This window comes from Mustelus asterias, chromosome 21, assembly GCF_964213995.1.
Source record: "Mustelus asterias chromosome 21, sMusAst1.hap1.1, whole genome shotgun sequence".
Classification (NCBI taxonomy): Eukaryota; Metazoa; Chordata; class Chondrichthyes; order Carcharhiniformes; family Triakidae; genus Mustelus; species Mustelus asterias.
Genome location: NC_135821.1, coordinates 14028371 through 14040761, shown reverse-complemented (window position 1 = coordinate 14040761; position 12391 = coordinate 14028371). Strand labels below are relative to the sequence as shown.

The following is a 12391-nucleotide window of genomic DNA, read 5'->3' as shown; positions in this document are numbered from 1 at the left end:
CCCCACATTCCCCCCCCCACATTCCCCCCCACATTCCCCCCCCACATTCCCCCCCCACATTCCCCCCCACATTCCCCCCCCACATTCCCCCCCCACATTCCCCCCCCAACCCCACTCTCCAGATGGGATGGTCCACACCACCTTCATTCTCAGTGGATCCCTGGCCCCGGCCCCGCCCCCGTCTCTGTGATTGACCGCTGCTAATGGCCCCGCCTTCCCCTCTGTGATTGACAGCTGCTCCTGGCCCCACCCCGCCTGGGCGGCGGGTGACGTCATGACGCAGTGCGTGCCCCGGGTGATTGTCGGGCCGCCGCCGCCATCTTGTTGATCCTCTCGCGGAGGTCGGAGCAGGGGGAAGCCCAAAAGGTAAAAGCTGCCCATTTAACCGGGTCGCTTCACTCGGGATCCACCGCAATCGGGCCTGGTCGCTCGCTGTGTTTACAGAAATAAAACCGCCGCGATTTGCCCAAAGTATTCGGCTCCCTGTCGCCGTTAACCCCGCCTGCTGAGCGTGAATGATTGACAGGGGGCCGGACCAATCAGTGAGCTGCCCCGCGGAGATACGGGCCAATCAGAGCCCGTTGGGCGGGGACTTCCGCTATTAGTCACCCAGATTCTGGCCAACTTGACATTAATTTTAAACAAAATTGGGTCTGTTTATTAATGACATTAAATCCCTTTAAACTACTCACCAGGCTGTGGTATTCATTTGGAATTATGATTGATTGATATTTTTAAAATCCTATTGATTGATATTAAAAAAACCTGTTGGGGGAGATAAGGAAACAAAGGCCTCAAATCCAAATTTTGAGTTGATTCAATTTATTATTGTCCCATGTTTTGGGATGCAGTGAAAAGTATTGTTTCTTGTATGATATACAGACAAAGCATACGGTTCATAGAATGCATAGAAGAGAAGTTAAGTTTATTTATTCGTGTCATAACTCACATTAACACTGCAGTGAATTTACTGTGAAAATCCCCTAGTCGCCACACTCTGGCGCCTGTTTGGCTACACTGAGTAGGAATTTAGCACGGCCAATGTACTTAACCAGCACGTCTTTCGGATTGTGGGAGGAAACTGGAGCGCCCGGAGGAAACCCACGCAGACACGGAGGATGGGTGGGGGGAAAGTGCAAACTCCACACAGACAATGACCCAAGCCAGGAATCAAACCCAGGTCCCTGGAGCTGTGAGGCAGCAGTGCTAACCACTGTGCTGCCCCAGAAGGAATGGAGAGGTTACAGAATATAGTGTTGCAGTTGCAGGTGGGCTGTAGATTTTGATTAAAGAACATCACATGTTTGAAATGTGAGAATGAAAATGCTGGAATATTCCACAGCAAGTCGGTGCTCTTTGAAGTGAAATGCAGGTGAACGTTTTTGGGCACAGATAAGGTCAAAAGTTAAAAGAGTCACAAGTACTTTTCTGGATGTTAAGCTGTTGTCTATTTGCTGACTGCTTTCTGTGTGGTGTGGTGGCACAGTTGTTAGCTCAGGTGCCTCATGGCGCCAGGGACTCGGGTTCAATTCCCACCTTGGTTCACTGTGTGGAGTTTGTACATTCTCCCCGTGTCTGCGTGGGTTTCCTCCGGGTGCTCTGGTTTCCTCCCACAGTCCGAAAGACGTGCAGATTAGGTGGATTGGCCCTGCTAAATTGCCCCTTAGTGTCCAAAGATGGGCAGATTAGGTCGATTGGCCATGCTGAATTGCCCCTCTGTGTCCAAAGATGTGAGGATATGTTGGGCTACTGGGATCGGGCAGAGGATGGACCTGGGTAAGATGCTTTGTGGGGGTGGTGGTGGTGGTGGTGGTGGTGGTGGGTAGGTGAAGACTTGATGGATCAAATGGCCTCCTCCTGGGCTGTAGGGATTCTTCAATGTACATTTGTACCTGATAATATGAACAGATAGTTGTATTAAAAGTTAAAACAGCCTCTGTAATTTTGGATTTAACATATATATTATTGTATTTTATCCTGCTTCTTACCCAGACTGGAATGGGAGAAAACATTGGGACTGAATCATTGGGGGGGTGCGATTGCAAAACTGGAAGATGTTATGAGAGTGTTTCCCTCTTGAAGATGGTATTAGTTTAGCCTTACTTTGTCAGAACTGGTTAGACCATGTAATGGACTTTAAGGCCCTGTTCCCTCTTCCAAAACTGCTCACTGTTGACAAAAGGACAAATTGCTTGCCTTGCACTCATCAGGACAGATGCAAGAATACCAAATTTCAAAGGGAGCAACAGTTTGTACTGCATGAAAAAAGGAGTGCTACTGTCTACATTCCCTGTTCCTCATACACTAACTCCATCTCTCTCACTGTCTGAGGCTCAACCAGACTGCTTGCATACCATTGCACCCTAAGTGACCTTGAGACGAGTTTCTGACCACATATCTGCTCCATCACCAAGACTGCCTTCGTCTGTCTCCATAACATCGCCCTTCTTTGGCTTTCCCCTATCTTATCTGTTGCTAAAATCCTCATCCGTGCCATTATTATATATATCTATGACTATATTCTATGACTATTATTATCTCCAGACTTGACGATTCCAAAGCTCTTCTGGTTAGCCTCCCCTCTTGCATGTCTTGTACACTTGACATCCAAAACTTTGATGTCTTGCGTCTTAACCCATGTCAAGTCCATTCGCCCTGAGCTTGCTGGCTCCTGGTTCGGCAACAAATTTAAAACTCTCATTCTTGTTTTCAAATACCTCAGTGGCCTTTCCTCTCAGTAAGTATCTCTGTAGCCTGCTCCATTCCTAACGATCTGTTATCTCTGCCTCTTGACTTAGGCCTCTTGTGCATTCCCAAATATATTCGCTGTACCTTCAGCTGCCTCGGCCCTCAGCCTCCATTTACTGCTGAAACTTCCAGAAGGGAAAGACCTTCGGACCACTGCCCAAAATGAGAAAGATAATGAGGGAAAGAACAGGTGGAAATGGTGAGTCATGTGGAATGAGCGAGGAGTTTCACAGCTCTCTCTAGTTTTTAGGTCTATTTACGTGGTTTTTCACCTTTCTCAGGAGGGAGTTAAAGGGGAGCTGTTGGCATTACACAACATGTGTGTGTCAGTGTAGAGAAAAGAGCTGGAAAATCTCAGCCAACGTTTTAGTCTAGATGACTCTTTGTCTGACAAAGGGTCATCTAAACTCAAAAAGTTGGCTCTATTCTCTCCCCACAGATGCTGTCAGATGGGTTAAGAATTTCCAGCATTTTCTGTTTTTGTTTCAGATTCCAGCATCCGCACTATTTTGCTTTAATGGAGGCTGGAATTGAAGCTGGTCCCCAAATCATTAAAATAAACAAGCCTTTTACTAGGACTGAAACAGAATAAACAAAGAAAAGTACAGCACGGGAACAGGCCCTTCGGCCCTCCAAGCCTGTACTGATCATGATGCCCTAGCTGCACTAAAAAAAACCTTCTACCCTTACTCGGTCCGTATCCCTCTATTCCCTCCCTATTCATGTACCCATCTAGATGCCTCTTAAATGTTGCTAATGTACCTACTTCCACCACCTCCTCTGGCAGTGCATTCCAGGCACCCACCACTCTCTGCGTGAAAAACTTGCCCCGCGCATCTCCCCTAAACTTTCCCCCTCTCACCTTGCACCCCCTTGTAATTGACATTTCCACCCTGGGAAAAAGGCTCTGACAATCCACCCTGTCGATGCCTCTCATAACTTTGTAGACCTGGTCTCCCCTCAGCCTTCCAGTGGAAACAATCCTAGTTTATTCAACCTCTCCTCGTACCCAACACCCTCGAGACCAGGCAACAGTGCAAAGCTTCCACGTCCTTCTGGTAGTGTGGTGACCAGACCTGCACGCAGTAATCCAAATGCGGCCTAACCAAGGTTTTATATAGCTGCATAAAAGCAAATTACTGCGGATGCTGGAATCTGAAACCAAAAGGGAAAATCTCAGCAGGTCAGGCAGCATCTGTGAGGAGAGAAAAGAGCTGACGTTTCGAGTCCAGATGACCCTATGTCAAAGTTGACCAGCTTTGACAATGACAATATAGCTGCAACGTGATTTCTCAACTCTTGTACTCAATGCCCCGGCTGATGAAGGCAAGCGTGCCATATTCTTTCTTAATCACCTTGGTCATCTGTGTTGCCACTTTTAGGCAACTGTGGACCTGCACGCCCAGATCCCTCTGTATGGTAATGGGAGGGAAAGAGTGCGAGAGAGAGAAAACAAGTCAACAATGCTAAACGTTGCAGAGACGATTAATAGGTTGAATTGACAGCAAACTAGGTCTTTTGGAAAGTGGTTAAAAATAGTGAGTAGTGTACAAAGATAATCTCTGGCAACACGAGAGAAATTAAGAGATAAAGTATGCGACAGGAATGAAGGCATTGAAAAGAGTCAGGTCCCTCCTAAGTGAAAGCAAATGAAAGATGCAAAAATATTGAAGTAATGAAAAGGGAGTCAGAAAACTATGAATGTTGGAAATCTTAAAATTAAGAACGAAAGAAATGCTAATACGCGACAGGGTCATTAGTACCTGGAATAAAAGGTAGACCAGGCTGACTTCCTCTCCACCAGTTCCCTTTAAATCCGAGTTCCGACATAAGCATAGAAATATTTAACACGCAGAAGGAGGTCATTTTGTGCCTCGTGTCCGTGCCGAGCTATCGGGTCTGAACCCACCTTTCAGCTCTTCCATCTGTAGCCATGTCGGTTACAGCACCTCAAGTGCATATCCAAGTGGTGTTTTTTTGATGTAGTGAGGGTTTCTGCCTCTGCCATCCTTTTAGGCAGTGAGTTCCACATCGCCCCCCACTTTGGCTGCTGAGGGTGGAAATATGAAGTGGGCAATGGGTTGAAAAGGTACAATCCAGTCCTCTTGCTCTGCAACATGACAGACTGAACATAGAACAGTACAGCACAGAACAGGCCCTTCGGCCCACGATGTTATGCCGAGCTTTATCTGAAACCAAGATCAAGCTATCCCACTCCCTATCATCCTGGTGTGCTCCATGTGCCTATCCAATAACCGCTTAAATGTTCCTAAAGTGTCTGACTCCACTATCACTGCAGGCAGTCCATTCCACACCCCAACCACTCTCTGAGTAAAGAACCTACCTCGGACATCCTTCCCATATCTCCCACCATGAACCCTATAGTTATGCCCCCTTGTAATAGCTCCGTCCACCCGAGGAAATAGTCTCTGAACGTTCACTCTATCTATCCCCTTCATCATTTTATAAACCTCTATTAAGTCTCCCCTCAACCTCCTCCGCTCCAGAGAGAACAGCCCTAGCTCCTTCAACCTTTCCTCATAAGACCTACCCTCCAAACCAGGCAGCATCCTGGTAAATCTCCTTTGCACTCTTTCCACCGCTTCCACATCCTTCTTATAGTGAGGTGACCAGAACTGCACACAATATTCCAAATGTGGTCTCACCAAGGTCCTGTACAGTTGCAGCATAACCCCACGGCTCTTAAACTCCAACCCGACTCCAAGACTGAACACCTTGCAACTTCCACTTGTGTGTGGAGAGAATGGGACTTTTACAGGAAAGGGAAGATGGGCAGGCAATGGCCTAGTGGTATTATCACTAGATTATTAATCCAGAAACTCAGCTAATGTTCTGGGGACCCGGGTTCGAATCCCGCCACGGCAGATGGTGGAATTTGAATTCATTAAAAAATATCTGGAATTATGAATCTACTGATGGCCATGAAACCATTGTCGATTGTCATAAAAACCCATCTGGTTCACTCACGTCCCTTTAGGAAAAGAAATCTGCCGTCGTTACCCGTGACTCCAGAGCCACAGCAATGTGGTTGATTCTCAACTGCCCTCGCAATTAGGGATGGGCAATAAATGCTGACCAGCCAGCAACGCCCATGTCCCACAGATGAATAAGAAAATCACTAGCAGCTACACAGAATAGAACTGAGGTGGTACACGAGTGAGGCACAGGTTGGAAACTTACAGGGTAAGAAAGGGAGTGGAGATGGGGTAATTGAATATTTTTAAGGTGGAGGTAGATTGATTCGCTGGCCTAACAAGAATCAAAGATTATCGGGGATAGATGGGAATGTCAAATTCGAAACACAAACAGGTCCGCTGTGAACGTATTGAATGGCGGAGCCGGTTCGATGGGCCGAATGGTCTGCTTCTCCAATTTTGTATGTTCGTTTGAAGGGGGTAGTCCCTGAGGAAGGGAAACAGATTGGGTGAGAGAGCAATAATGTGGATGTACAAAAATTGTAAGGTTGTGGGAAGGCTCTATATCTGAACTACCCTTGCCACCTGACAGAAAGAACTGCCACGTTTCTGAGAAAATAAGGATAAAGGCTAAGCTGGTCTAGTTCAGTGCATTGTCCAGGAGAAAGATGAGATTCTGTTATCTGTACCTGGAGTGACCTGGTTTGAATGGTGCAGAAGGATCAGAGATGTGAAAAATATCAGTGCAAATGGGATCAGATGTCCTGTTTTCTTTCCCATCTTGTTTGGCCCCATTAAAGAACAAGCTTATTCTTCATTTTACATCCCTCTTTCCAATGCTGATGAATATATTGAATGGGGTGGGGCTCTTTATTCTAGAAAGAGATTTCCAAGCTGTGACCGGCTAGATGTTGTTAAAGTTATGAGGGATTTGTTTGGGTTGATGTAGATAGATGGGTGGCACAGTGGTTAGCACTGCTGCCTCACAGCGCCAGGGACCCGGGTTCAATTCCAGCCTCGGGTCACTGTCTGTGCGGAATCTGCACGTTCTCCCCGTGTCTGCGTGGGTTTCCTCCGGCTGCTCCAGTTTCCTCCCACAGTCCAAAGATGTGCGGGTTAGGTGGATTGGCCATGCTAAATTACCTCTTAGTGTCAGGGGCACTAGCTAGGGTAAATACTTGTGGTTATGGGGATAGGGCCTGGGTGCGATTGTGGTTGGTGCAGAATCGATGGGCCGAATGGCCTCCTTCTGCACTGTGGGGATTCTATGATTCCCACTTGTTGAGGGAGTACAAGACTAGAGGACATAAATATATGATAGTCACCAGTAAGATTCTTGGAGATCTGGTCAGGGTGGATGTGGAGAGGATGTTTCCTCTTGTGGGGAAGGGGTCACTGTTTAAAAATTAGGGGTTGCCCATTTAAAATGGCGATGAGGTAAAAAACTTTTCACTCTGAGGATTGTGACTCTTTCTAACTCTTCCTGAAAGGTGATGAAAGCAGAGCCTTTGAATATTTTTAAGGCAGAGTTGGATAGATTCTTGGTGAGCAAGGGAATGATCAGGGGGTAGGTGGGATGCAGATTTGAGGTTACCAGCAGATCAGCCATGATCTTATTGAATGGCGGAGCAGGCTCGAGGGGCTGAATGGCCTACTCCTTCTTGTTCGTATGTTGGCATCCAGTAAGGAATTCAGGAGAAATGTCTTTACCTAGAGAGTGGTGGAATTCGCTACCACAAGTAGTTGAGGCGAATAAAATTGATACATTTCGGGTGAAGTTAGATAAACACGAGGGAGAAAGGAATCGAGGGTTATGTTGATAAGAGTTAAATGCAGTAAGGTGGGAGGAGGCTCGGTACGCTTTGTCTGTATAGCGCGCAAGAAACAATACTTTTCACTGTATGCTAATATATATCCAAAGATGTGTGGGTTGGGTTCATAGAATCATAGAAACCCTACAGTGCAGAAAGAGGCCATTTGGCCCATCGAGTCTGCACCAACCACAATCCCACCCAGGCCCTATCCCCATATCCCTACATATTTACATTTACACTAATCCCTCTAACCTATGCATCCCAGGACACTAAGGGCAATTTTAGCACGGCCAATCAACCTAACCCGCACATCTTTGGACTGTGGGAGGAAACCGGAGCACCCGGAGGAAACCCACGCAGACACGAGGAGAATGTGCAAACTCCACATAGTCAGTGACCCGAGCTGGGAATCGAACCCAGGTCCCTGGAGCTGTGAAGCAACAGTGCTAACCACTGTGCTAACCACTGGCTGCCCTGGTTGATTGGCCATGCTAAATTGATGCTAGTGTCAGGGGATTAGCAGGGTAAATATGTGGGGTTACGGGAATAGGACCTAGGTGGGATTGTGGTCGGTGCAGTGTGGTCTGCACTGTAGGGATTCTATCATGTGACAATAAAGTTCAGCATTGATCTTTTGGGCTGAATGGCCTGTTTCATAGAAACCCTACAGTACAGAAAGAGGCCATTCGGCCCATCGAGTCTGCACCGATCACAATCCCACCCAGATCCTATTCCCACATCCCTACATATTTACCCACTAATCCCTCTAACCTACACATCTCAGGACACTAAGGGGCAATTTTAGCATGGCCAATTAACCTAACCCGCACATCTTTGGACTGTGCACCCGGAGGAAACCCACGCAGACCCGAGGAGAATGTGCAAACTCCACACAGACAGTGACCCAAGCTGGGAATCGAACCCAGGTCCCTGTAGCTGTGAAGCAGCAGTGCTAACCACTGTGCTACCGTACCGTGTGCTGTATGTTCTGTTGTTGATCCATTTTGTCCACCTCCCCTTATTTTACTTCAGGTATGGCAGAATTAACTTCACACTGATTGGACAGCAGTGCCGATTTCCCTGGTTGATGCTTCTTGTCATGGCGGCCTGGTCACGTGTGGCAGTGCTGAATCTTTACCGAGCTCTCCTGCGCCAGGGACGCAATCTCCGGTACACGGACCGCGACTACTACTACACCTTCATCAAGAGGGAGTTCAGAAAGAACCAACACCTTACCGACGAAGAAGAGAAAGTTAAGCAATTGGAGAAAGGCATCTACTTTCTAAACAACAAGCTCGGAGGCCTGGTTTAATCCAGGGCCAACGTATAGCATTTGTTTCCAAACTTCTAGGTATGTTTTTTTTTAATTCTTGGCACTATTCTGTCTCTGAAAACCTTTAGCTTAGGTGTTCCCTCAGGCCACAATTGGTAAATGGATTTCCCAATCTGAGAATGCAGCCTGTCGACCAGGGATTTTCACATTGAGTTAGTTGGGGGCAGGGTTCGGAGTTCTCTGGGCAACAATAAGAATTGTCTGGTTGGTATCCTGGGTACTGAGACACCAAGGATGTTAGATATAGCACTTGGGGCTAAGAGGATCAAAGGATATCGGGGGGGGGTGAGGTGGGATTAAGCTATTGAGTTGGATGATCAGCCATGATCATAATGAATGCGATGGCCTCGTGGTATTATCGCTAGATTATTAATCCAGAAACTCAGCTAATGTTCTGGGGACCCGGGTTCAAATCCCGCCACGGCAGATGGTAGAGTTTGAAAAAAATATCTGGAATTAAGAATTTACTGATGACCGTGAAACCATTGTCGATTGTTGGAAAAACCCATCTGGTTCACTAATGTCCTTTAGGGAAGGAAATCTGCCGTCCTTACCCCGTCTGGCCTACATGTGATTCCAGAGCCACAGCAATGTGGTTGACTCTCAACTGCCCTCCAAGTGCAACTAGGGATGGACAATAAATGCTGGCCAGCCAGCGACACCCATGTTCCATGAAAGAATTTTAAAAAATGAATAGGAGCAGGCTCGAAGGCCAAATGGCCACCTCCTGCTGCCATTTTTCTATGTTTCCTCATCACTGGTGAGGAACTCCATATAAAAAGTCTGTGTGACATTAATGGGGAGAGGGCTGTGCTAACTATATGTACTGGACTCAAGAACCAGAGGACTCTGATTTAAGGTGATGGACTAAAGACCCAAAGGCAACATAAGTCATTTTTAATCCAGCGAGTGGTTGGGATCTGGGATGCTCTGCCTGTGAGTGTGGAGGAGGCCGATTAAACCGTGGCTTTCAAAGGGAATTGGGTAATTATCTGACAATACCTTGCAAATTCTACCCAGAAAAACAATCTGTGTCTTTCTTTAATCTTTAACAGCCCCGTTACCCAGGCTTGTTGTCAGGCAGATTTCAGATCAGGTCTCTCACACAACCCAAAAATAAAAGCAAAATACCGTGAATGCTGGAAATCTGAAATAAAATCCGAATATGCTGGAAAACTCAGCAGGTCTGGCAGCATCTGTGGAGAGAAAAACAGAGTTAACGCGATTCGAAGCATTAATTCTGTTTCTCTCTCCACAGATGCTGCCAGACCTGCTGAGTTTTTCCAGCATTTTCTGTTTTCATTTCACACGCAACCCTGTTTGTTTTACTCTAAATCGAAGAGACAGTCCAAAAGCACAACCTTATAAACCTCATCATCCCAACGATGTAGATAGACATCAAGTTCAAAGCAGGAGAGGTATTTGGGACTGGTCCTGGATGGCTACTTACGCATATAGAACTACACCGCAACAAATCAACCCCTGTTGGATGGTCGGCATCAAGTTCGGGTGGAGATTCATTATTTTACATTTTTAAAAAAACAAAATTTCCTTTCGGAACTTAACCTTCGATGGAGTTATTGGACCAGAAAGGCCTGAGCTTTGAACTCTGAACTCATTGACCTCAGCTGAAGTAGTCGTGGTTTGATGAGGAAGGTCCGCATGGGTTTCCTCCTGAACTTTGACCAACTTCTGTATAGGTGTACACCGGTGTGACCCAAAGAAAGGAAAGGCTGGAGTAAGGAACAGACTTTCAGAAAGTCTAATGAGGGGTTTGATTTTGCCGTGTCTTAGTTTGTGACACTTTCTGAGTATCTTTGTCTTTAAGTTATGATCAACATGTCATGATCCATAAACTTACAATTCCTGCCACGTTAACAGGTCTTGGAGATGCCTCAATATCTCTTGGCCACAAATAGTTTGTTTTGAAACACTTTGTGCACTTTCATGTGGTAAAGTTTCATGTTCCTTCACTGTCGCTGGGTCAAAATCCTGGGTCTCCCTTCCCGACAGCACTGTGGATGTACCTACACCATATGGACTGAAGTGGTTCAAGAAGGCAGCTCACCACCATCTTCTCAAGGGGCAACAAATGCCCGTCTTTCCAAAGAAAGAATTAAATTTGATTTGATTTATTATTGTCACATGTATGAGTATACAGTGGAAAGTATTGTTTTTTGCGCGCTGTACAGACAAAGCATACCGTTCATAGAGAAGGAAATGAGGGAGTGCAGACTGGAGTATTAGTCATAGTTAGGGTGACAGCACTGTAGTGGGTTGGGTCTCAAACAATGACGCAACAGCGTACAGGAATGAGATAGAGAATCTGGTGAACTGTTGTGACAACAATAATCTCTCCCTCAATGTCAACGAAACGAAGGAGATTGTCATTGACTTCAGGAAGTGTAAAGGAGAACATGCCCCTGTCTACATCAACAGGGACGAAGCAGAAATGGTCGAAAGCTTCAGGTTTTTAGGTGTCCGCATCACCAACAACCTGTCCTGGTCCCCCCATGCTGACACTATAGTTAAGAAAGAAATGTATGTATTTACAACAATATTTGTGTTGAGTGCGTGGCAATAGTTTATCAGCAGTGGATTTTTATTTGCATCTGGGTCCCTTTTTTTCTCTCTCTCTGCTTTCCTGCCTAACGTGGTGATTTAAGCTGGGGTAAGATTCCACAGGTATGGACAGCCCTGCTGTACCTTCCCTAAATCCCACAAGTTCCAGCGGCCTGCACAGCCATCAGAGACAAACTCAATGTTGCTCCCGTATAAAACTGTTCCAGTTCTCTCCGGTGGGATTACTGGATAGTTACAAGCACAGGAACCCTAACTCTTTTTCAGCTCATGCTGCTTATAAGAGCAGGAGATTGTTCCACCGTTCATTTAGATCATGGCTCCTCTCAGTTGGATATGAAAACTTCAGAAGAATGTAGATTGGGTGGGGGTCAAGTGTTGGTTGAACGGAATTTTACATGGAGAAGTCCAAAGTGATAAATTTGGAAACGTACAGTGAACAGAAGACACTGAAGGGTGTGACTAACAAAGGGACCTCAGACCCGGTTGTCTTAAAGTATGATTACAGGCCAATGCAAAAAACAGACGCCATAGCATTTGGGGTTTTATGGGTGGCACAGTGGTTAAAACTGCTGCCTCACAGCTCCAGGGACCTGGGTTCCATTCTCGGTTTGGGTCACTGTGTGGAGTTTGCACGTTCTCCCCATATCTGCGTGGGTTTCCTTCGGGTGCTCCGGTTTCCTCCCACAGTCTGAAAGACGTGCTGGTTAGATTGATTGGCAATGCCAAATTGCCCCTTAGTGTTCCGGGATGCGTAAGTTAGAAAGATTAGCGGGGTAAATATGTGGGATTATGGGGATGGGGCCTGGGTGGGATCGTTGTTGGTGCAGAGCCGATGGGCCGAATGGCCTCCTTCTGCACTGTAGGGATTCTATGACAACAACAAATAATAGTTTTCTCTTTGGCAATGATGCTCCATTGTAGGATGATGTTAAGGCCTCAGAGGGTGTACATGTTATTCTTTTCAATTCATTCATAGC

General features: G+C 46.3%; 1 protein-coding gene across 2 annotated transcripts; it reads left to right on the top strand.

The window, feature by feature from the left end:
* Positions 1-291: 291 nt before the first annotated feature.
* On the top strand, positions 292-8810 carry LOC144509087 (mitochondrial ribosome and complex I assembly factor AltMIEF1-like). Of its 2 annotated transcripts, XM_078237424.1 has the most exons (3): positions 307-366; positions 2799-2947; positions 8531-8810. In XM_078237424.1, exon 3 carries the CDS (start codon positions 8586-8588, stop codon positions 8808-8810), a length of 225 nt encoding a protein of 74 aa, XP_078093550.1. In that variant the 5' UTR covers positions 307-366; positions 2799-2947; positions 8531-8585. The 2 variants fall into 2 exon arrangements, with proteins under 2 accessions (XP_078093549.1, XP_078093550.1); XM_078237423.1 differs by lacking the exon at positions 2799-2947 and having other exon boundaries at positions 292-366.
* The last annotated feature ends 3581 nt before the right edge of the window (positions 8811-12391 follow it).